Source organism: Petaurus breviceps, unplaced genomic scaffold (genome assembly GCF_028583685.1).
Source record: "Petaurus breviceps papuanus isolate PSGF00001 unplaced genomic scaffold, PetGlider_PUasm1.0 118, whole genome shotgun sequence".
Taxonomy (NCBI): domain Eukaryota; kingdom Metazoa; phylum Chordata; class Mammalia; order Diprotodontia; family Petauridae; genus Petaurus; species Petaurus breviceps.
Genome location: NW_027185616.1, coordinates 9,401,926 through 9,428,501, shown reverse-complemented (window position 1 = coordinate 9,428,501; position 26,576 = coordinate 9,401,926). Strand labels below are relative to the sequence as shown.

At 36.6% G+C, this 26,576-nt stretch overlaps 1 protein-coding gene across 2 annotated transcripts in view; it reads left to right on the top strand.

Moving 5' to 3' along the window:
* TXNDC11 (thioredoxin domain containing 11) overlaps positions 1–26,576 on the top strand; it is a 55,585-nt gene that overhangs the window by 27,668 nt on the left and 1,341 nt on the right. For both annotated transcript variants that reach the window (XM_069085938.1, XM_069085939.1), the window contains 7 exons: positions 3,951–4,044; positions 11,857–11,969; positions 13,756–13,956; positions 17,499–18,279; positions 20,817–20,959; positions 21,288–21,397; positions 23,341–23,421. In XM_069085938.1, the coding sequence (XP_068942039.1) occupies positions 3,951–4,044; positions 11,857–11,969; positions 13,756–13,956; positions 17,499–18,279; positions 20,817–20,959; positions 21,288–21,397; positions 23,341–23,421 (1,523 nt within the window). The remainder of the gene's footprint in view (positions 1–3,950; positions 4,045–11,856; positions 11,970–13,755; positions 13,957–17,498; positions 18,280–20,816; positions 20,960–21,287; positions 21,398–23,340; positions 23,422–26,576) is intronic.

Here is a 26,576-nt window from a genome sequence, read left to right as displayed (position 1 = left end):
GAAAAGAGCTGTCAGATGGGTAGGAAAAGAATCAGGAGAGAGTGTCATAAAAACAAAGAGAGAAGAGAGTATTAAGAAGAAGAGGGATTGGCAGTATCAAGAACTGTAGAGACGTCAAGAAGTATAAGGACTAGGGAAAGACCATTAGAAAAAAGGCCATTTCATCTGCAAAATGAAGAGGTATGCTTTTCCTCTAAGGCCCCTTGTAGCACTAGATCTATGATCCTGTGTAGGGGATGTAGAGCAAACTGGGGAATAGCATCAGCAGGGGTCTTGGAGCAGAGGATTTATATTGGAGCATTGCACGGGAGTAAGACTGGGTTAGATAGCACTATTTAGTGGAGGCCCTTGAATTTCACGAAGAAGAATTTTGTCCTGATTGAAGATAAAAAGCCTGCCACTTTTGATAGCAAGGCTATCTAGAGATGATAATATTATGATTCAAAATGATCTTGGAATATTGGAAGATGAAACAGCGAGATATTTAAGCTTGGTAAAGGAGGTAGAATAATATAGTTTTTTTTAAAAAAGGCTAAGTAAATTAGATTTGGGAATCAGGAAGTCCTGGGTTCAAATACTGCCTCTGATACTGACAGGGTACAGACCCTGGAAACCCTCCTCCCCCCACCTCTCCTTGAATTGTCCCATACAGGTCAAGTCTCTGGTGTTCAACGGAGGCATCTACCCATTCCAGTAATCCTCTCAACTGGCCTTTCATTGTGGCCTATACCCAATCTCCCAGTTCTCTGTTACTTCTAGATAGGCTGCTACTTCCCACCCTTGATCCTATTTAGACCTTATTTTCCTTTGGCTATGTGGTCCAGGTCTGTGCTGTTTCCTGGCCCTTCTGTTACCTCCCAGTCACCCCAGACTACTTGGCCACTCCTGGATCCTTCCCACAGTCTTTCTGTCTATAAGATCCATCTTGCTTCCATTAAGGTGCTCAGGTTCCTTAAGAGTCTATCTAGCCAATATGGGGGATTTTTAGAAGCATGCCCAGCTTCTATTGGTGTTCTGATAAACCTTGGTTTTTTGGGTTGAATTCACTTGGGCAGCACCTGTGTGTCATTGTTTCAGCTTCCTAGCACCCCTAAACCTCAACACCACCTAATTACTATATTACCTTGAGAAGTCTTTTAACTTCTCAGAACCTCAGTTTCTTTATCTGCAAAATTTGTATTTAAAAAAGAACCTTTGGGGCGGCTAGGTGGCACAGTGAATAGAGCACTGGCCCTTGGAGTCAGGAGGACCTGAGTTAAAATGTGGCCTCAGACACTTAACACAAAAACTAGCCATGTGACCTTGGGCAAGTCACTTAACCCCAATTGCCCTCCCCCCAAAAAAAGCAAAAAAAAAAAGTGCCTCTGAGATTATGGGTATAAAGTGCTTTGTAAACCTTAAAATGCTGTTTAAAGGTCAGTCATTAAAGAGGGAAGTTAATGACAGGCCATGGTATTTTTGTTTCAATTGCTGTCCTTTGAAATAGCATTAAATTTATTCTGTATTGCTAGAAAATAAGTAAAATAAGACTTGGCTCTATATAAATAAGAGTTTTCTTATGATCAGAGTTCTACAACAGAAAAATTAGCTGGCTTATGAATAAATGAATTCTCCAGTATATACATTTTGAAACAGACTGGATGACCATCTGTCAGGAGTATTATGGAAAGAATAGCTTTCTTATTTTATTTTATTTATTTTATTTTATTTTATTTTATTTTATTTTTTGCCTTTTGGAGGGCAATTGGGGTTAAGTAACTTGCCCAAGGTTACACAGCTAGTTTTTTTTGTGTGTGGGAGTTAAGCCTCTGAGGCTGGCACCGGGCTTGGGTCATCCTGACTCTGGGGCCGGCACTTTACCCACTTCACAGCCTAGCCGCCCAGGAATAGCTTTCTTTATTGGATGGATGAGTGCACCATGTGTAGTCTCCTCCAGTTCTCTGATTCTGTGATATTTGGTAGAGAGATTTTTTTAACTTGATTCTAATGTAGCAGTGTCATTTTGGTCCTATTTGAGAATGAAGGACAACAACCAAATCAGAGGAGTCATTTGGTAAAGGAAAATTAATCTGGAAGCCATGTACAGGAATAACTGAAAATGTAGAGAGACCAGAACCAGGGAGAGCAGTTAGGAGTTTATTGAAGTAATTCAGACATGAGAAGAAAAAGAGCTGAACAAAGGGGGATGAAACGAGGTGTGAAGAGTAAAGTATGACTTTTAAGAAACTGGTGTCAGACTCAGTGCTGCAGCCATTGGGAAATGTTTAACAAAATACATAAAAATACAATACAGCATAAATAATGTTAAGTTGTGGTTTTCTAAGTCAGTATGTGGCCTCCAGGAATCCTTTTCTATTTAAGTTTGACACTACTGCTGTAGACATGTTGCAGGAGGAAATACTAAAGGATCTTGTGACTAAAAGTTGTGAGATTAGAAAATTCAGAGTTCTATTCTTCCTCCCCCTCCCCCCCATCCCAAGGTTTTGAGCTTGGAGGACTGTGAAAATGTTTGTGTCAGTAGGGAAGCTGTGTAGCTGGGGTAAAGCAGTTCATTCTCTTTGGGAGGGGCACAATTTTGTAACTACTGATCTTTTCCCATGAGAAATAAACAGTTATTCTTCTATATGTGTTGCAAATCTTGTCTTTTCTGAACCTAGGTTTCAATTACATTTTAAATTGTAACTTTTTTTAAAAAAGAAAATTGGATCAGTGATTCCATTATTTTTTGAAACTGTCTTTGAGCAAACTCCCTCCACCAGTCCGCTTTGCAGCTTGAAGTCTTGGAGTTACCTAAAACACTAATATATTAAATAACTTGCTCAGGATCACATAGACAGTAAGTATCAGAGGGAGGACCTGAAGCCAGGTCTTTCTGACTGCAGGGACAACTATCTACCTACTAGATTACCCCTTTTTTATATTAGGTTATAGAATTTTAAAAGTTAGAGTATTTCCATAAGAGAAGCAAGCACACACACACACACACACACACACACTCACTCCTATTTTTGCCTACATGATGAAATACAAACACATTCTGCCATTTAAGGCTTTCTACAATCTGTCTCTAAACCATTTTTCTGGCTTCATTTCACATTACCCTCGCCAAGTTGTTGCCTAAATTTGGCGTGCTATTTCTTGCCTTCATGCATTTACAGAGGCTCTCTTCCATGCCTTGAGTGTACCTCATCCTCATTTTTCTTTAAAGTTCACTTCGTTTAAGTCTTTCTGTACCCCCTCCTCCTGCATGCAAGTGCTTTTCTCCTCTTTAAATTTTTGAGAATCCTTTGTCTCCTCTTGCCTGTATTACAAGGGAGCAAGGGGGTGTGTGTGTAGTTTAATGCCTGTTGCCACCTACTACTCCAGAGGACCTCCAGATCCTATGTAAGGTCCTCTGGTGTTTAAACCTTTGTGTTTCAGTCATTTTGCCAGCTGTGTGCTGCTGTTTTGGGCTCATCTGTCCTCTTGCCTGTCCCAGTCTGTTGTGCACATTTGATAAAGTATCTTTTCCCAGAACTCACTGTGATCTTTTTAGTGCCTTGCTTCTCCACTGGTTCTGATCATTTCTCCTGGATTTGGCAGGAGAAGCAAGGAACCTGAATGAGGGCCAAAAAAGCCTTGGAAACCTAGGGGACTTTAATGATGCCTGTATTCTACCAGCCCACCACATCTCCATAGCAATGTTTCTGGGGTAAGAGCAGTCCAGACTCAGCATAACACTTGTGTTTATGTCACAGTCCTTCCAGTAAGTGGAAGGTGAAACCCTATGTTGTATTTTATCCCTAATCCTAAGTGTACACAGTGCCTTAAACATAGTAGGTGCTTACTGAAAGTTTGTTGAATTGAATTGCGCATGGTCCTTACTCTATAATACCTACATTTTTACATGAAATATATTTATAACACTGTATGAGTATTTAGCTAGCTGATTTTCCCTCTTCCTTTTGCAGCCTGGAGTACTTGGATATTTTGAATTCAGTGGTTCTCCCCAGCCTCCTGGTTATCTGACATTCTTTACTTCAGCATTACATTCACTAAAGAAAGGTAAAAAGTTTAATTTAAGACTTCAAAATACTTTATATAAAAATTTACCCAGAGTGATGCCACTCTCCTTTTTATGAGGTGCTCTAATTACTTGATTTTGAAAATTTAATGGATGATTATTATTTCAAATAATTAACTGGATCTAAATGTGTTTTATCAAATAAATAGCTGTTTTGTATGCAATTACTCAACAATGAACAAAAAGCAGTATAGTAGTAGCAATCTGAGTATAATACTTCATTGAAAAAGTATCTATTTTTATACCTTAAGAATATTTGCTTTTGCAGTTAATGTTTAATCAAGTTTCTTTCAAAGTGGGAAAATCTATACCATCAAATAGTTATCTCTTCTGATGATTTTTGGTGGGATAGGTATTACAAGGCTTCAAGATAATAAACCTTAATCAAATTGTAATAGTGCCAGGTCAAATCAAGTAAAGAAAAGATTTTGGGGGAGAGGGGGCAGGGCAGTTGGGGTAAAATGACTTGCCCAAGGTCACACAGCTAATAAGTGTTAAGTGTCTGAGGCCGGATTTGAACTCAGGCCCTCCTGATTCCAGGACCTGTGCCCTATTCACTGTGCCACCTCGCTGCCCCAGGAAAGATTTTTAGGTCTCATATGTAAACTTCAAGAGACTTTTCTAAGTAGATAAAATTAATTGAAAGCCATATGTAAGTACAGGCTAGTATAATGTTAACTATACAGTTACCTTTTTTCTGTTGCTAAAACTTTTTTTAAGGGTTTTAGAACCATGGAAACCATAGACAACCATAACTAATGGGCTGTTGTGTTTATTTTTTTTTGCTTTTTTTTTTGGAGGGCAGTTGGGGTTAAGTGACTTGGCCAAGGTCACATGACTAGTTTTTGTGTTAAGTGTCTGAGGCCATTTTTGAACTCAGGTCCTCCTGACTCCAGGACCGGTGCTCTATTCACTGTGCCACCTAGCCACCCCCTGTTGTGTTTATTTTTAAAAAGGGAGAAAAATATATCTTTAATTATTTTCATTGATTGACTTTAAAGGGGTTTTAATTTAATTGTAATCCTGTTTTAGGAATCCATTTCAAGTATAGGACAAACTTTTTCTTAATAGTAGTTACAGTTTTGGAAAGACTTATATGAACTGATGCTGTGTGAAGTGATCAGAATCAGGAGAACATTGTACATAGTAACAGCCACAGTGTGCAATGACTGACTTTGATTGACTTAGTCCTTTTCAGCAATGCAAGGTCCTAAAACAATTCCAAAGAATTCATGATGGAAAATGCCGTCCATATCCAGAGAAAGAACTATGGAGTCTGAATGCAGAGCGAAGCAGATTATTTTCTTTTTGTTTTGTTTTTTTTTTTCTTGTGGTTCCTCCCATTCTATCTAATTTTTCTATACGACATGAATAATGTGAAAATCTTTAATAGGAGTGTATATGTTGAGCCTGTAATCAAATTACATGCCTTCTTGGAGAGGGAAGGGAAGGGAGGGGTAGAAAATTTAAAACTTATGCAAGTGAATGTTGAAAACTAAAAATAAATTAACTTTTAAAAAAAGACAAAAAAGAGTAGTTATAGTTTTGTACTATAAAGCATTTACATAAATGACTGTACTATACAGTCATACATATAATATACTATATACTATACTATACTATACTATACCATACCATACCCTACCCTACCCTACCATACTATAAAACATACCTCTTTAGTTAAATGATCAATCTTGAAGAGTCCTTTACTATAAGAAAAGTATTTGATACTTTAGAGCTTTAAGCTTATTGATATGGATCTTCGTAGATTCATAGAATTTAGAGTTAGAAGGGATGGCACCCTTCTAGTCCAACCTGTATCTAAAAGTAATCCCTATTATAACTTACTTGATAAATGGTCATCTGACCTGTGCTTGAAGACCTTTAGAAAAGGGGATCTTCCCTTGTAAGGCAGCCCATTCCATTTTTGTACAACTCTGAATGTTAGAACGTTTTTCCTGATAGCAGCCTTGAATGTGTATCTTTGCAGATTCTAAACAATGCTTCTGGATCTGCTCTCTGGGGCCAAAGAGAGCAAGTCTAATCCCACTTTCCTATGATAGCCTTTTATATATTTGAATATAGCCATTCCCAGTTCCTTCAGCTAATCCATCTGTGACATGGACTCAAAGCCCTTCGCTCTTTTGTTTGCTGTCCTTTTCAGCTTATCAACATCCTTCTTAAATGTGACACTCAGTACTGAGCACAAGTGATCCATATGTGTTCTGACTAGGGGAACTCAGGGGGACTGTTCTTGCCCTGTTCCTGCTAACTAAACCTCTTGTATTGTAGCCCAAGGTGGTATACTTTTGTTTGGCTGCCATATTGACTCTAATTGTGTGTATGGTCCATTAAAATTCCCAGATGTGTTTCAGACAAAATTCTGCCCAATTATATCTTTACCCTGTACTTGAGAACCTGACTTATTGACTTTAAGTGATAGACTTTACATTGATGACTTATTGGTTAACGCCTTGTTCAAGTCTACAAAGATCTTTTTGGATCTTTCCTCTTTCAGTCAGTATGTTCTCTCTCCCTCCTGGCTTTGTGTCATCTGCAGACTGGGTAAACTTGCCATCTATGCTTCTAATCAGCTCATTGACAAAAATTTTAAATGGCCCAAAACCAAGGACAGCAGATCCCGGGGCACCCCACTGATGACTTTCTGCCACTTCAACATTGAACCATTGCTGCTTTTTGACATTTGAGCCCAATTGACATTGCTATTCTTTGAGTTCAGCTATTTAGCCAGTTCAAAATCCCATCTCATTGTATTATCACATCTTTCCATCTTCTCCACAAAAACTGCATAAGGATGTTTTATCAAATGCTTTGCAGAAATCTAGGTAAACAAAATGTGTGTGTGTGTGTGTGTGTGTGTGTGTGTGTATCATTCCCCTGACTATTAGTTTTGTAGCCTGTTAAAAAAAAAGCATTGAAATTAGTGTGGTATGACCAGATGAAACTATGCAGACTCATTGTAATCATCATTTCCTTTTCTTTGTGTTTGCTAATGCTTTTAAAAATTGTCTGTTTAAGAATTTTCCCAAGAATAGAGGTCAGCTTCACAGGCCTATAGTTTGTATGTTTTCATTGCTATTTTTAAAAATGTGGCTGTTACTATGTACATAATTTATCCTCTAATTTTGTAGTACCTATCCTGTCTTCTGTTATCTTTCTAACATTGCTACCAGTGGTTCATCAATCACATCTACTAATTTTTTCAATACCTGAGGTTGTCGTTCATCTGGGTTATATGCTTCGAAGTCGTTAAGCGCAGTTAGATTCTCTTAATTATTACATTTAGACACTTGCCTTGCTTATCTAGAGTGTTGTCAAATCCAACATTTTTGTTTCATCATTTCTAGTACCAAAGCCATTATTCTTGGAAGAAAAATTAGTAGCAAAATGAGGGTTGAGTTTTTTTGCCTTTTGATTCCTTGTTTTAATTTCCCATCTACTTTAGACAATGGTACTATCACTCTTTTGATCCTCCTTTTTCTACTGCGATAGTGAACAGAAATGTTTTTTATGTCTTCAGTGTCCCCTGCTAGCTTTTAATCATTCGGAGCTCTAAAATTCCTGACGCTGTTTTTATAGGACCAGGCCACAGTCTTGTATTTATCATCTTGTAATTGCTCTTGCTTCTGTCTTCCAAACATAGCTTTTAAAAGTCCAGGTTGGTTAAGAACAGACCCTATGGATCCTCATTGATCTCTTCAAACAGCTCCTTGTTGGAAGTTGCCTTTCTGTCTTCATTCTTTCAACTTTTCATTCATGAGAATCTTTTCCTACCCATACTGATTTTCATCCCTCCTACACTGATTTTCCCTATAGAATTTGAGTCCATTGAGTCCTCTTACTTATCCTTCCTCTGAACCTTTTGAAACTGTTTTCCAAGATGAGTCTTCCTGACTCCAGGCCAGGCACTCTATCCACTGTACCTCCTAGCTGCCCCTGACTAATCTTCCTACCACACTACTTGGACAATGTATCTCCTGTTCAGAAATCTTACATGCCTACCATTGCTTATGAAAAACATCTAAGGCGGGGCAGAGCCAAGATGGTGACATAGAAACAGGAAAACTCCCTATACCCCATAACCACCTCAAATACCTATAAAATATGACTGTAAACAAACTTTAGGGCTACAAAGTGACAGAGAGAAACAAGTTTCCTGCTGAAGGCAGGCCAGCAGAAAGGGTCCATCACAGCACTCTGGGAGTTGAGCCCAGCCCCCAGTGAGCCCATGGTTTTAGCCCCAGGGTGCCCTGACCAGCCCCAGCTGGAGGGACTTCTGGAGAGTGGATCACCAGCAGCTGTGGCAGTTTCCGGAATTATCAACTAATGCCAAGACAAAGTGAGCTGTCGATGTGGACTTTATGGAAACAGGGCGTCTGGGAGTGCAGTTCTGCCTCTGCCCCCAGTGGGAGAAGTGGCTGAGGCGTGGTGGCCACCAAGGCATAGCTACTTCAGAACTCCTGGCCTGCAGGTTGTAGGGGGACCAAGTGACCATCCTGAGGGATAATCACTCATGCTTTAACCTGCTTAGATCTGGATCTCTATCTAGGGTGGAGGTCCTGGGGTGTGTGACCAGGTGCCAGAGCCAGTAGAGGCTTCAGAGAGGGCACCCACCTAATAGCTCTGGCAGCTGTGAAATCCCCAGCAATTTGGGACAAAGCTCTCCTCTCTGGAAGCAGAGTTCTACTGTGGCAGAAAGCTCAAAACTCAAGTAATTGAGTGGCAACATGAGCAAGCAAAGGAAGCAAAGCAAGCACAGAAGCCTGACTCTAGATTCCTTTTTGGGGGACAAAAAGAATCAAAGCATGGAACGGGAGGAAGACAACGAAGTCAACTCCTGCACCAAAAGCTTCCAAGAAAAAAATGGACTGGTTACAGGCCATAGAGGAGCTTAAAAAGGATTTTGAAAGTCAGATAAGAGAAGTGGAGGAAAAATTGGCAAGAAAAATGAGAATGATGCAAGAAAATCATGAAAAGAGAGTCAACAACCTGACTGAAGAAAATAACATCTTAAAAAATAGACTAACTCAAATGGCAAAAGAGACTGAAAAAGCCGAATTTGCCAGATGGAAAAAGAATCTCAAAAGCTCACTGAAGAGAATCATTCCTTCAGAATTAGATCGGAGCAAATGGAAGCTAGTGACTTTATGAGAAATCAAGATACTATTAAACAGATCCAAACAAATGAAAAAATAGAAGGCAATATGAAATATCTCATTGGAAAAACCACTGACCTGGAAAATAGATCCAGGAGAGATATTTAAAAATTATTGGACTACCTGAAAGCCATGATCAAAAAAAGAACCTAGAAACCATCCTTCAAAAAATTCTCAAGGAAAATTGCCCTGATGTTTTAGCACCAGAGGGCAAAATAGAGGTTGAAAGAATCCACCGATCACCTCCTGAAAAAGATCCCAAAAAGAAAACTCCTAGGAATATTATAGCCAGGTTCCGAAGTTCCCAGATCAAGGAGACAATATTACAAGCAGCTAGGAAGAAACAATTTGAATATTGTGGAAACACAATCAGGATAACCCAGGATCTGGCAGCTTCTACACTGAGGGATTGAAGAGCTTGGAATGTGATATTCCGGAGGTCAAGGGAGCTGGGATTAAAGCCAAGAATCACCTACCCAGCAAAAGTGAGTATCATGTTTCAGGGGAAAATATGGTCATTCAGTGGAATAGAGGACTTTCAAGCATTCTTGATGAAAAAACCAGAGTTGAACAGAAAATTTGACATTCATATACAAGAAGCAAGAGAAGCATGAGAAGGTAAACAGGGAAAAGAAATCATAAGGAACTTATCAAAGTTGAATTACTTATATTCCCACATGGAAAAACAATAATTATAACTTATGAAACTTTTGTCAGTGTGAGAATAGTTGAATGGAATAGAAATGTATACATATATATGTCTATATAGGAGGGTATATGGGCGTATGAATGCATATGTGAATGTGTGTATATGTGTGTACAGGTATATATAAACAGAGGACACAGGACCAATTTAATAGGAAGGCAAAAGGGAATGAGTCAACCTTATTCTCATTGAATTTGGCTTAGGGAGGGAATGACATACACACTAAATAGGGTATCTCACCCTACAGGAGAGTAAGGGGAAGGGGATGAGAGGGGAGATGATAGAAGGGAAGGCAGGCTGGGGGGGAGGGAAGTTGGAAATACCCATTTTTGAAAAGGGACAGGATCAAAGTAGAGAATAGAACAAGTGGGGGGTGGGATAGGATGGAGGGAAATATGGTCTTTCACAGTATATCCCCTGTGGAAATGTTTTGCATGTATATACACATGTGTAGCCTATATTGAATTGCATATCTTGCCAGTAAGGGTGGGTGATGAGGGAGGAAGGGAAAGAATCTGGAATTCAAAATTTTAAAATCAAATGTTTTAAATATATATATAATTATTATTTTACATGTAACTGGGAAATAAGATGTACAGGCACTGGGGCATAGAGATCCACCATGCCCTATTGTTGGAGGGGGCATGTGGGAAGATATAAGAGAGCAGATTGGGGGAGGGGATATTCAGTGGTATCGCTGTTTTGGGGTGGTGGGTAGGAGAAAACTAGGGAGAAAATAAAATATAAGGCATTTTAGAGCATGTGGATAAAGAGAATGATCAAATGAGAAAAAGATAAGGTGCTTTGAAAACTACTGAGAGTAGATTCATCTAAAAAACAATACTCTTACCTTTCCATCTGAGAAGAGAGTAGCAGTAACATAGAGATGAAATATATATATATGCATATATATGAAGCATTATACCCCAGCTTAGTTACTAAACAATAGTTAGTTGTCTTAATTTTTTTGTCCTCAGATTTAAATTTTGAAATTAGTCCTAGAGCTCTTACTCATACATTTAAATATACATACATGGATATAAATGTGTATGTGCACATTTTATTTAAACATGTTTATATAGACATTTAAATATGTATGTATTTATATACACATATAAGATCATATTGTGTAATGAAAAACAACTTTAAAATGTGAATGATTACTCTCCAGCTTGCCACACATTGACATTTCTATTAAACTGTAGTTTATTTTTGCTTGTGTTTTATTTACTTTTTGCATTAAAAAAATTATACATAAGAAGGAACACACGTCTGTGTATGCATATATATTTAGTATACCTGTTTATATATGTGTGTGTTTATTTGTTACACTATATTTTTGCCACTGTGATTTGTTTACTTTTAAAATATTAAAAAATTTTTATTATGAGAAGGCAAAACAACTTTTAGATTCGTTAAATTCTGGAAATATTGTCTGTAGCCATAACAATATCATGACTTTTTGTTTTTCTAAATATTTGTGAAATTTCATTTTGGTTTTCATTTTCTTGCTGTATTTCCCCAGCCAAAGCAACTGCAGTAATATAATATATTCACTTTACTCTTAATCATTTAGAATTTGGATAAGAGCACTAAATGTTAATTATTGTGATTATGCTATAAGAAATAATACCTGGAATATATTCCAGTGGTGCTTTTTGTTGTCAAAATTTAATTGCCAAAGGTGCCCACCTCTATGGATGAGTTTTTGGTCATAGAGTTCCTTTCTGCCTGGAGTAAAAAACCTCTGCTGCCATTCAGAAACCTGTAGGCTTCCTTTGAGTTCTGGGCCATTTTATGAAAAGAAGCCCTGTTTTTAAATGATCCAGACGTTACTGTTTTTTTTTTTTTAATCATATTACTTTATTTATATGCATTTTTTTTAAAGGAAAGAACACCTTCTGTTTCAGATTACCTGGGAACATTGCGCTTTGGTGTTATAACAAATAAACATCTTGCCAAATTGGTGTCCTTGGTGCACTCTGGAAGTGTGTATTTACATAGGCATTTCAACACATCACTTGTAAGTATTCAGTTTTTGTTATTGATACATTGAGGTGCCTTGAATTTTAATTGCACTTTGTGTTTTTGAGTTCTTGGGATTTTCCTGAAGCCTTGTTTTTCGTTTGGGGCATACAATTGCAAAAATCTGTGGAACACTTTGTGCTTAAATTCCCAGGAGTCATTTCCTAATCTTTATGCAGAATAAACTTTGTGCCATTTATCAAGAACAATACTATAACTAGCTTTTCTCCCAGGGTGGTCTGATAGACTTTTCACCCTGGAGAGCTAGAGTTTATGGCTACCTGATCTCTGGAGAGCTTTAGGGAGCCCTTAAATTTTCCTTTCAGCTTAATGTTTCTCAGCCTTAGCTATATTTTGGAGAGACTACCTCAGGGCAGAATTATTCCAGAGCTTTGACACAGTCTTTCACAGCTATTATTTTTATTTGCTGCTTTACTTAATCTTCTTATCCTGCAAATAGTACAGTTTTCATTTTTTTTTCTTAGAACTGTATAATTCTGTTACTCTTTTGACATTTTTACTTTGGGGCATAAAGATATTTCCCTGTATTTGTCTCCCTATGTCTTTCACCAGCTGTCTGCTTCTCTTTCTTTATGGTAATCTTTATTTCCATCACTGTTAGTATTTTTGTATAACAGTAAGGATCAGATTATTTTTCTACTGAAGAAGTCTGAGATAAAAATTCATTACTAGAAGGTAATGACACTGCCAGAATTGAGAATAACACTAAAAATACTGAACTGATAGAGTAAAGCTTTCATCACTCAAACTATTTTAGTTTACAGTTGTTTAAAATGAATACTTTTTTATTCTGAAAAAGAATTGCAAAACAATTATATCTCATCCTATATCTCATCACATATACATTTCCTATAATGAATGTTTTGCATGAGTTTCTGGTCTTTTTTGAGAGTTTTTAAGGATTAGGGTAAACATATCAGCTAGCCTGATGACTGTTCTGAGCAGTATATCTTAATTCTGTACCCTAAGAACCACCAAATGGGGGACCCAAGGATGGGAAACCTGGGGCCTCAAGGCCACATGTGGGCCTTTTAGGTCCTTGGGTATGGTCCTTTGACTGAGTCCAAGTTTGACAGAACAAATCCTTTTATTAAGGGGATTTGTTCTGTGAAGTTTGGTTTTAGTCAGAAGGCTGCACTTGAGGACCTAGTGTGGCCTTGAGGCCACAGGTTCCCCACCCCTGAGTCAGGTCATTTCCATCTTCATTGAAGCTGAACCCTGCTATATGTCTTGGCTCCTCTAGTTAGAAAATGAGTGTGCTTGGCACATAGTGAGATATTTAACAAATGCTTTTTCTTTCATTTATTCAGTATAATTGGCTCTCCACCTGCAAATGCTTTGATGTTATTTGGCCTATTTATAACTTTTCATATGGAATTAACTTGCCCCTATAATGCTGTTTTGCAGAAAGTTTTATTGTTGTGGAACTTTAAAATTAGAAAAAAGTAGTATAATTGGTTTTATTTTCTTAGATGTATATTGGCATAGATGTTATAGAGATGTTTATTGGTTCATTGCTCATCCTTCACAACTTTGTGAAAATTGCATCTAGGTAAGGTGTTGGAATAGTTATTTGTAATGTCAGTGATAAAACTATTTTAATCTAAGAATCAAGAGTGAGATAATCAGTGTTCATTAATATATTCTAGTACTATCAAATTTACATTTTCAACTTTTGAGATAAGATTTAGTCTCATATAGTTTCCATAACACCTGATAATAATATTGGTTTGGATTTATCTCATGTGTCTCTTTATACAAAGGTCTTTCCCAGAGAGGTAATGAACTACACAGCTGAAAATATTTATAAATGGGCTTTAGAAAACCGAGAAATGCTTGTTCAATGGCTGCGACCACATGGAGGGAAAAGTCTTCTCCTGAACAATGAACTCAAGAAAGGACCAGCACTTTTTTTATTTGTACCTTTTAATCCCTTAGCAGAAAGTCATCCTCTGTTAGATGAGGTAAGTCTCATATTGTGAAAGTATAACTCAGAACTATTTATTGTGTAGTAAAACATCATTATTTGTACTTTGTTATTTCGTAATTTATAAGAATTCAATGAAATAGCTAATAGAGTGCTGAGAGTAATGTCCATGGCTTTTCTTTCTCTGGTTAAGAGGCCAGGGATAACCCTGAACCTGAGGCCAGTGAATAACACTTCTTGGGTCAACTCTGTCATGTAGCTCAGCAATGGTTACATGCACAGAACTATCTGGTCGTGGATGACGGTGAACAAAAACAAACCCATTCCTAATTTCCCTCCAGAGAAGAACTTAAGCTACATAAAGTGATTGAGATTATTCTTGCCCTTTATTATTAATCATCACCATCATTGTTGCTGTTATGGCTAAGAAGATGGAAGGATAAGCACAAAACATAGTGGGATACACAGAAGGCAGCAGAGCAAAGCAGGAGTAGACCTGTGTCAGTTCTGCTTATACGCCCGGAATGAGAAGTACAGCCTTAGCACCAGCTACAACAGCATTTTCCTGACTTTTCGACTTTCAAGTCAGACACCCGGGCCAGTTCTCGAGTGGCTGCCTACCATCAGCAGGATTGGGTGTCCACTCCCCCACTTGCTTGACTTCACTCAGTTTATTCCTTTTTTCTGTAAGTTTATTTTATACATGGTTCATTTGTAGTCATTTACAGGGAGAAATAAGAAGTTGTATAAAGCCTGGGGATAGTTACTAAAATGGATTAAGTGTCTGTTTTATTTTTCTCTTGCTCAAGGATTGCTTAATGGGTTAAAACAGATTTCAGATAGTCAGTATACTTTACTCTGAGCTAACCACCTCTGTCTCTTCAGAGTGACCCTAATTTATCCCTCCAAGAAAAACAGAACTTAATACTTCTTGTCCAGCTAAGACATTTTCTCATATAGACTATTTGTAGGGATCATTCCATTATGTGACACTGTTTTGTATTGTGTGGAAAATGAGAAAGAAATGAGAGGAGAAAATGGAAAGCTTCCTTGCTGTTCGTGTCACTGTGATGAAACGATCCATGAGTTATAAAATTTAATTTCTTTTAAATATTCTGACCATTCAAACTTTATCTGCTCACTTATCTCCACCTTCTAAATTAATAGATTTTATTCATCAGCAGTAGCACTTTGGAGTATTGTGAAGAAAAAAGTTATATGTTCACCTAAGGCAGTACCAGTAGTTCTGGGTGTAAATATTTATATAAATGTTAACATTCAGTGTTTAATGTTCTTAAAGTTTTATGTTTCTGCTCACATTAGGTGTGGGTTGGTTGCTGTGATATAGGGGTAGAAGATGTTTCACTGTTAAAATGGATATGGATATACCTAGTGACACATTGGAGCCTCTATTGGATAGGAAGATTTTTCCTCAGACAAGCACCCTTTCTCTATTTGTGTATCTGCTTTGCATTATCATTACTTTTCCTATTGAATTTTTATTTAGAACCCACAGCATTCCTGTGAATTTAATTAACTCCATTGTATAGTTGGAAAAATAGACTTAGAAAAGTTGTGATTTGTCCCTGGTAATGTATGTAGTACGTCATGGTGGAGCTCAGACTAGAATCCAGATTTTGCGAATCCCAGTCTTAAGTACATCTACCCAAGTCTACTGTTCTGTTCTCCAAGTGACAGTTATGTGAGCAGATTTGATTGATAAAGGCTATAAAGTTAACATCTTTTTAAAAGGAGTTAATTTTTAAATTTGTTAGCCCTCATGGGTGAGACTTTTCCCTCTCAGTTTTAAGGAGCCAAAAATCATCTTCATGTTTTGGTACTGTGACAAAAAAATATAGGCTTAGCCTAATCCAGTGTGGTAATTAATAAATTTTTTTTTTTTGCAAAAGTAGCTAATAATTTCTTTAAAAAATTTTGGATATATTTTGTTTTTAATATTACCTTTACTTCCAAATATATACCTCCATACTAAAGTAATGCTTTGTTACAAAAAATAAAAAAGAGGGGGAATAAGTATTCCATAAAATTAACAGACACGTCAGTAACCTCTGACAGTATGTGATATATTCTACATTCATAGTTCCTCTCCCCTTCTTTACAAAGAAGTGAGGGTAGGGCATTTATTTTCTCAGTTCTTCTCCAGGGTTGAACTTGGTCATTATCATTAGACAAAATTTAGCTTCCTTTGTTGGTCTTTCCCCTTACGTTGTTGTAGGAAATGTGTGTGTTATTTTCTTGGTTTTCTTTAGTTCACTTAATATCAATTCATAAATCCTTAAGGTGATGTGACCACTCTTTTGGTCAGACCTGCAAATTTCACTAATTAAAGTAAATTAGAAACAATAATTGCAGTGCTAACCTTTTAAAGTTGCCAAATCTTCCTTATTTGTCCCTGTGTAATAAAATATGGTGCCAGGCACTGGCACTAGATTTTTACATAACATTGTTTAGCCAAGATTTTAAAAACACTGCTTGTTACACTAAAAGAGCAAATATAAGAATCTCCTTTCTTTATTGTCATTTTCTTCATTTTATTCCATTTTTAAAGAAGAAATTCCATGTGATTTAATATCTCATTGTCTTATCTAACTCTGGCAAGATTTAGTCCATGTTTACTCCTTTCCTGTTACTGCAAACAACATATTTTATGTTGAGTTATTTCTCTTTCTTTTATAACTAAAGAAAAGCAAGATTTATTGTGCTGTTGTATCTTACCTACAATAGGATACAGTCAGGTTGAGGCAGCTCATCCAGGCTCAGTCACTTACTAGCTAATATTTTGTGTGTGTGTGTGTGTGTGTGTGCATTTTATATATGTATATACACATACACATATATGTATAGGTATAATTACTATAAATGAAATTGGGTGATCTTTAAGTCTAAATTGCAAGCATGTAGTGTTATGGTGATCATAAACAAGAAACATAATAGAAAAATTAAAGCAGTAAAATTACCCAATCAATTCATGCTCTCTGTGTACAAAGGAATTGATTTGTATACTAATTTGCTTGTTACCAATATTCATTAGTTTGGAAAATTTTCAGAATGAAGTTATTTTGGAGTATCAGTGGCAATTAAGATGAAGAATATAGCTACCAATTTGTAAAATATCCTGTGTAGCTCGAAGCTTTGTAACAACAGCATCTGAAGAGCCTGGACAGGAGATTTGCTACTAATTTCCCCTGTGACCCTGGGCAAAAACTTAAAACTTAAACTCTCTGGGCATTGATTTTCATGCCTGTAAATTGAGAAGGTTAGAGTAGTTCTCTTGTAGTTGGAAAAAATTATGTGATTCTGTGATAGTATCATGGCATGGAGACCTTAAAAATAGTCTCTTCTGGAACCCAGATATTGTCATGTTAGAAGGTTTTTGCACAAGTGATAAATATATACTTTTAAGAATTTATATTCAAGGTAATACTTATTACCAAAACTTTCTGATGGAACTTAATTATAAAATGTTTTACTTGCACTCAAATTAGAAGGGGCTTCATTTTAAGTTAGTAGCTAGCATACATCTCACTGATCCTGTTTCCCCCATGACTTTTTCTTTAGATTACCGAAGTGGCCTTGGAATACAACAACTGTAATAACAGTCAGGTAGTTGAACAACTGCTTCAACACCTGAGACATGTGGATTCATCAGCATTGGATTCTCTGGTATCCAACCCTCCAACCCAACTGGCAGAATCATCTCCAATAACCGAGTCCCCATGCTGCAATACTGTGGTGCTTCCTCAGTGGCATTCCATCTCAAGAACCCACAATGTCTGTGAGCTTTGCGTCAACCAGTCAGTTGGGATTAAGCCAAGTAAAGTCAATGTGCCACAGTGCAGTTTTTTTGAGATAGCGGCAGCTTTGGACTCATTCTACCTCAAGGAACACACCTTCTATCAAGTTACATCAGATACCATAGAATGCAGCAATTTTTTAAGTTTCTATAGTCCTTTTAGCTACTACACTGCATGTTGCAGGACTATGAATAGGGACTTGACTAATTCTGAAGAGGATATCTTTCAGTCCCCTACCATCGCATTTTCTTCCCATGAGAAGAAATGCAAGGTTGATAACCCAAGTTCTGTTCCTCACATTGAGGAGAGCATCCCTCTCTTTCCTGATGTTGATATTAATAGCACAAGTATCACAGGCCTGAGCTGCAGGACCAACAAGACCTTGAACCTTTATCTGTTGGATTCAAATTTATTCTGGTTGTATGCAGAAAGGCTGGGTGCATCAAGTTCGACTCAGGTTAAAGAGTTTGCCGCTATTGTTGATGTAAAAGAAGAATCTCATTATATCTTGGACCCCAAACAAGCGCTTGTCAAACCTGCTCTAGGTACTGTAGGTAGTTTTACTTCTGCAAATATTATGTATAATGCCAGTTTCTTAATAGAGGTGACCTCTTAATATTGTTGGCAATGGACTGCCTCTTAACTTTTATTGTGTTGATGTTGGTTGAAAGGATGCTGTCAGTATTTACATAGTTTTTCACTTTTTCTTTTTGCCTGTAATGTATTATCATTTTCTAAATGACTAAATTAGCTTCATACCAGTATCACAAGAGTTAGTAGTGCCAGAAGGGATGTTACAGGTCTTCTGATGAGGAAACAAACCCAGAGATTTTAAGGGACATGACCAGAGTCACCCAGCTAGTAAGTTGGGAGCCGGGATTTGAGGCCAGGTCCTCTGAGGGCAGATCCAATGTTATTTCCATTGTTCTGAAGTGCTTTCCAGCTTTCAAATTCTGAACCTATTTGTTAGTCTTATGTTTCATTAAAAATCAAACCAATATATTAACAGTGATTTTGACGGAAGAAGGTTTTGTGAGAATTTTCTAAGATGATATCCAGTGGGAAGAGAATACCCTCGTTAATTAAGAGATACCAAGGTATTTGGCTGGCAAAATAAACAGAACCTGTTTTGGTGGGAATATCTCATGTAAATGAGAAATGTCACCAGCTACATCAGCTTCATTCCTCAGAAGAATAGGTACTTTGTTCAGATTATCTTTTATCTCCCTTTGTCCCAAAAGTTCAGTTTGTGACAGTTCATACCAAACCATATCCTACCACGGTTTGACCAGCTGCTATGTTTATATCATTGCATTGGAGATATTTTCTTGCCATTATGTACCCTCCTAGATCATAAGAATAAGCTACTCTCATGGCAAGTAGACAAGCAAATTTGTCAAAGAACTCAAGAAGAAGGAATCCTTAAATTTAGCCTGTATCTAGCAACAGTGAATTCATCAGGCCCTGTGTGTAGGACAACATCGTTACTAGCGTGCGAACCTATGAATTCCATAGCTGTGTTAATTCAGCTTCATTGGAAACAAAATCACCTTTTCCCTGAGTAGACAGGAAGGAATTTGTGAAAGAAAACTTCAGTTTTGGTTTTTACATGTTAGAGACTATAAAAGACCATAAGAGTAAAATTAAGTCTCCTTCCCATAAATAGTAGCCAGACAAGTATATATTGAACTTCTCTAAGCAAAATATAGTTTATATGCACTTAGGAATCTATTTAAAGAAACCCTGTAATCAGATACTTTGTAAAGTGCTTAAAATCCATTAGTAATTAAAATAATTATACACTATTTGTGTTTTCTAAAATATTTTGGCATATTAGGTTTTATTAGAGTAAGGAATGAACACCCCTATAGTTTTAAGAATCAGGTGAGTGTTCAGCAAAACTCGTTTATTCAGTGAGAATCACAATGTGCTGACTTTGAAACAGGTTCTTGGACAGTATCCTTACCCTGTTGCTTCTTATTTTCTTGCATCTACCCTAAACATGCCAGCTGATTGCTGACAGTATTGACAAAATCAGGAGTGAGTTATAGGAGGTCACTTGTTGCACAACGTTATTACATGCTCAGAGAAGTTATTTGGGACTTGTAGAATTTGTGTTTCATTGAGATCTTGGTTTTTGTTTTTTAAAGCAATTGGGGTTAAGTAACTTGCCCAAGGTTACATGGCCAGTTTTGTGTGTGTGTGTGTGTGTGTGTGTGTGTGTGTGTGTGTGTGTGTGTGTGTGTGTATGTTAAGTATCTGAGGCCAGAACCGATCCCAGGTCCTCCTGAGTCCGGGGCCAGTACTCTTACTCACTGCGCCACCTAGCCGCCCCTTGTTTTTTGTTTTTTAAAAAAAGTATAGTCATTCAGGTTCTGGTAAGCTAATTTATGGAGTATTCATTCTTTTGTCTTCATTTTTCTCCTATGGCTTGTTTTTGGATGTAGCAGAACTATTAGATAATGAGCTAATAGGGTAGCTACTATTAGCTAAACTTAGACTTTTGAATATTTATGGATTTCATTTGCCCATTTTCTCTTCTAATCCTTAGGAAGTGTAATCAGAAGTTTAATTTGTTTCACTGAGCCAAAGGCTAAGGAGGAAAAAAAAAGTCTGGTGTTTAAAAAAAAAAATGTTAACCCTCAAAAGTCATGACTAGAATGCTTGCTTGATTTTATTCATTGTCATCATAATGCATTTGAAAGTTATTATATTATAGGTTGACATACCTTAGAGATTGTGCTATTTTGGAAATTCTTTTATACAACCCTACTTGTGAATTTGTGAATTGGCCCTATTAAGAAAATGACAGAATCCCTAATCCTCAAAATTGACAGTTTGCCACATTATGGAAAGTGATCTTATGTCAACCTCTAGTACCCATATTGTGCTACAAGATAAGCTTGGTGCCATTAATTCCAAATTATCATCACCTTTTTGATTTTTCAGGGTGGGGCAGTTTTAAAATCTGAACCTAGAAATGTATTTCACAAGTCAGTTTTCTAAAATGTAAACATTAAAATAAACCAGCTATTGATACTCGAACTGTGAAAAGGAATAATCTTACTGTTTCTTTTTATAGAGTCTTTTATTCAGAACTTCAGCGTTCTCTACAGTCCATTGAAAAGGCACCTTATTGGAAGTGACACTGTCCATTTTCCTTCTCAGCACCCAATCTCTGAAGTAACAACTGATACCTTTTGGGAAGTAGTCCTTAGAAAACAGGTATTTTCCATGAAAAGGCAAATCAAACCTCCTTTCCTTTTACAGAGGTTTGCTCTCAAAATACCTTTCTGTGATGAATGGTGTTTAGCTTTTGAACATTAAAAATAAACAAACCTGTTAATATGACATCTCATTATTAAACCCAGTGATTTTTTTTTAAGTGTAGCATTAATTTTTTGTTTTCTCCTCAATTGATATCCATATAAAATAGAAATTAACTTCATTTTCCCCAAAGGTTGAGCTGTCTGATTTGGAATGATTTAATGAAGGGGGTAAGGTTTATATGTCTTTCTCTGGTTTTAGTAAATCCTGTGTTTCCTTTTCTTAGGATGTGTTATTGCTGTATTATGCACGTTGGTGTGGGTTCTGTGCATCTCTCAATCATATTTTCATCCAGCTTTCTCGTCTCCTGCCTCCAGATAAATTCACTGTGGCCAGGTAAAATAAGCTTATTTTCTACCATGTGCTTTGCTAAGTGTGCATCTTGGTTTTTTTTTTCAATTTTCATATATTAAGTTGTAGATTTTGTTCAGTTTCCACTGAGTTTTTGCTAATTTATCCATTTAACTGTATTTCCAAGTACCAGATTCATTATGACTAAAATTATTATAACAAATATGCTTGGCTTCTACTACTGAACATTTATATGGCATTTTACCATATTTAATGTATTTAGGAAAAAAAATCCAAATTGGGCAGATCACTTCTGAGTTATTCGTCCTGCCACATTGTAAGCATCATGAGGGCAGGTACCACGTTCCTTGTATTTTCCCCAGCCCTTCTCGTAGCAGGTGCCTAATAATAGTTTATTGAGTTATTATGAATGAAGTAGTAAAAATGAAAGCGATTAGAAGCTTTGCTAGCATACAGTGTCCGTTTATCTTAAAAAAAAAGATAACTTGAATATTGTGGCCTCTGTTAAATTCAGGGTACATCATTTAATTTACATTATTTTCCATGTCTTTTATTTGGTTTGACAATTTTTTTAAAAAATGTACTTTTAGACAAAAATATAAGACCAATTTCTATTTAATATACTTTGTCAAACTTATGGAGATGCTACCTCAAAAATTTTGTTCTGTGTATGGATTGTGGAAGCTAATGAAGAGGCTTGCTTTTACAAAAGGAAGGAGCTTTGGGCTCTTTCTTGATATGCTGTCTGTATTAATTTACTTCATTTATTCTGTGAACCATCTACTACATGTTTAGCTCTGTCATGAATACAAAATCAGTAAGTTTACTTCAAGATCTGCAGTTTTGGTGGTATGGGTGCTCCGTCTACCAGAGTAGACTGTAGCTCATCATCAGATCTACTGAAAGATCTCTCAAGTATTTTTGTGACTGAAAATAGCATGATTTCACAGCCAGCGTGGTGTGAAGCGCTTCTCCAAATAATGAAGGCTATGTAACCCATCACCAGGCCCATATACAAAGTGGTTTAGCTTGGTAAAGAACCTGGCAGGTGGTGGAATAGGCTTTTCACATGACACAAGGAAGAATCAGTGTGGGATTGAGGACAAAAAGGGCAGTTCTATTTAATTATTTTAAAAAAGATTTTGAATGCTTAGTAGTGACAATAACTGGCATTTACAGCTAGCTACATTTTGCCGCTAGATGGCGCAGTGGATATTGTACAGGGCCTGGAGTCGGATCTGGCCTCAGACACTTTGCTAGCTGTGTGACCCTGGATAAGTCAACCCTGTTTGCCTCAGTTTCCCCATCTGTAAAATGAGCTGGAGAAGGAAATGGCAAACCGCTCTGGTATTTTCCCCTAGAAAACCTGAAGTCGGGTCACAAAGAGTCAGACTGAACTGAAAGACCGAGCAAAAGCATTTACGTAATAGTGACTTAAGCTTTGTACAGCTCTTTACGATTGTTTGTTTTCTGTTTGACCTGTAGCTCCAAGTTAATTTCTGTACCAGAGAATGAGTCTGGAGTAACTGATGAAGAAATAACTTTGCCAACCCATTTAAATGTATCAAATACATTGTGATTTTGCTTTCTAATTTTTCTTAAATTGCTAAATTATGATGTAATCATACACTGTTCTAGAGGTATTTAACATGTAGGTGATTGAACTGGATCCTATCAAGTGAGTGAACTACTTCTTAGGTATAAGAAAGGCATTGACAGAAGTTAATTTATAATTAGTTGTCACCAGGATTCTTACTAAATTAGGTTTTTATGAGGCCACAGTAGTACCAGGTGATCCTAAAGTCTTAATGCCTAACTTATACCTAGTTATGTTCTCACTTAGAAGGATCTGGTATAGCCTTTTTACTTTTTCTATATTCTTAAGGCATGTTAGGTGCTTTTTTGTTGTCTTTTTTTCTGTTTGTTTATTATTTTTCTGTTCTGTTTCCCCTTTTCATCACTAACAGGATTGATATAGCTCAGAATGATCTTCCCTGGGAATTTATGGTTGACCATCTCCCTACTATTTTGTTTTTTCCACATAACAGGTAATTGTGGATTATTTTAATTACTCAAGAGTGATTTGTTTGGTGTAGTCTAAAAATCGAGTGTTGAGATACTTTTGAAGAAACTAAATTAGTAGCAATAAATATTATTTTTGTGACTTTTTATAAGGTGGTATTCATAAAATACACCTTTAGGAAAAATTAGGAATTGAGCTATAATCTTATCTTTTGAGTTTTACATGTGTGTTTGTGCATGCATGTGTATGTATACATATATGTATACATATCTATTTAGTTAAAATAACTTTTTTTTCACACTTCCCTTGCAGTGCAAGGAAGTTAAGATTGCAAAAATTATAATTTTATATGCACAGTCTCCACAGTTATGAATTGGAAATTCATCTGTATTTGAATAGTCCATTTTCTTCAAATGTACCTAGGCTTTTCACTGTGTTTCCATATTGAAGTTGTTAATCATAGTTTTGTGACATTGACTTGTATGAGACAGTAATAATTCCTAAGAGCAACAGCTTGATTCCATTGTGAGCTCCAAGGAAGGAGGGAGGAGGAAGGGAATCTGTGAAGGAAAAGCAATGAAGACTTCTTAAAGTAGAATTAGCAGATGTCAATATAATGTGTCTCATGTAAAGACTAGTTGAGCCAGCAATCTCTTCCTCTTTACTATCCTTATTGTTGCTTTTATAAGTTATAAGCATTTTAGGATAAATTAGTAGTCTTGTGTATGGAGTCAAATTCCAGGGCAGCACCTTATTTGTAGAATAAAGACATAGTGTTCTTTTGGGTCAGATGTGCTAGTGAAACTCACATATGTGAGCCATTATGTTATAATTTCCTGTGCTCTTAAAGTCATAGTAGAAGTGGTTATCTCAGCTGTTCCCATCCTAATATTTTCAATTGTAGCAAAGTTATAATATTTTTGTAGAATTATTTCCTTGCTTTGTTCATGTGCTTTTTTATTCTGAATCCTTCCTGGGGAATTAAGCTCATCAGAATAAAGTCTGCATAAAGTTACTTTGAAGAACTTTTGAAAAATATATGAAAAGAAGATTTCTTTCCAAGGAGTTTTTATAATTATGATCTATTAAAAATAAAAATGGTATTACCTCGAAAATCTTTTAAGTGATTTGAGTTGAACAGACCTCATAGTGCTTTGCCATAACTAGGAACTACATAAACATTTATTTGAATGAATGAATATGTAGAAAAACTAGGCAAAGAATTGTTTTGAATCCACAAGTATGGATGAAATGGCTTTCAACTAAAGAGCCTGTATTAAAATGTTTGTATTTATATTTATTTAAAATATTTATATGTCTCTAGTCATATAAATATCATTTCAGTAGTTTTTTTTTTCTATATGAACTGAATGTGAGAAGGCCATCAAGTTCTTTTTCAAACCTAAAATCTTCAAGTTTAATGTGGCAGAATGATTTTCTTAAAATTATGGCCATGGATGTTTTTTTAATTCCCCTAAAGAGAAAAATGGAACTTAATAATGATAAACTGGATTATGAAGAAATTCAGAATGAACGTGGGTTTATAACTTTAATGAGGCAAGCGTTGTTGTGGCCCTGGCCGTACCCAAGTTAAGGCTTCCCTTTCCTTAGGCTTCTGATGAATATGGTTCTTAGGCAGGAGATGGCCCTCTCCATGCCGTTTGAACGCCCTTGTCGTGACAATAACAGTCATCACTCTCAATCGTTCCATGGTTCGCAAAGATGTAACGTGTGTTTTTTCTCGATCCTTATGTGATCCTTGTCAAGTAGGCGCTATTATTATCTCCATCTTAAGAGATGAGGAAACTGAGGCTGAGAGAGGTTAAGTGATTTACTAAGGGCCACACAGCAAGCAAGTGTCTGAGGCAGAATTTGAACTCAGGTTTTTCTCTCTCCAAATTCAGTACTCTGGGGGTTCTTCATTTTAGGAATTTTTGCAGATTTGCTTACCATTCCTGGGGTGGGTACTTAGACCACATTAGTAAAGTCTCTTATCCAGCTTTTTGCATTAAAATGATGTATGATACATCTGTCCAAACTAAAAAACAGAATCTTTTAGATGAAATTTCCATGTTAGGCCTTTCCTAGGAGAATAAATCAGCTTGGAGCAGTCAACTCAGTGCAGCAGAGGGAGGGTTATTAGACTAATAGTAAATATGGCATTTGAGTATTTGCTTCTAGCTATTCTCTTAGTATTTATCAGTTTTTCTATTGACAGGAATGCCTTACTTTAAGGAAAATCTTTTTAAAATCCCACACTTAGAAAAAAGCTACAATAGGTGAATATCCCATTTATCTTAAAAGAAAATCTGTACCAGAACCTTTTATAATAATGCCGTTCATTTAAAAGTTCTTTTTGCTTACAACCCTTAATGAGGTAGCTGTCCTTTTTTGCTTATATAGTAGGGTTAACAGTTAATACGATGTCTCCTCATGATGCATTGAGTTTCTTATGATTTCTTACAAGGTTATTTTTTTTAAGAGTAATTGGGCATTTGACATTTAAGACTTTATGCGAATGCCATTTGATGAAGAATACAGTTTGACCAGAACTAATAGCTTTATACAGTGCAGATAGTTTTTGCAGTGATTTCAGCAATCAAAGTGCTAAAGTTAAATATATATTTACTAGAAATGATGATTGGTAAAAAAAAAAAAAAGGTTCTAAAAAAGAACCTTCTAGCAAGTTGGTAGAAAATCTCGATGGAAAGGGAATTTTATGGGCGTGTCATTATTTCTTATCTGAAAAGAGAGTATCTTTAGTATATCATGGTTTGTTTTCCTTTGGCCCACTAAGACCGGACGGCAGTTCACTTAGCACATGAGCTGGGGGCTCCAGATACCTTGAGTAACACTTACTTGTGTACCTGCTGCTTACTTCAGATTTCTAAAGTATTCTACCCATCCCTCTGGGCAAATGAGAATTGGGGATGCTACCAGTGGATGGTAATGACTTTTAAACAGTAATGAACAGAGCTCTTCATTTTTTATGTAGCAAGGGTGGTTGGTGCCAGGAGATTCTAAGGTATTACCTTGTGTCTCTTGGGGCTAGGAGAGAGAGAGAGCTCAAGCAAGAACCAGCTGCTGTATGTGGACTTTCTGTGGACTTGCGCTGAAGTTCCTGTTGTTCCTACAAGGGGGAGTTGGTTGCTTTTCAGATTCTCATTTTGATATATTTGG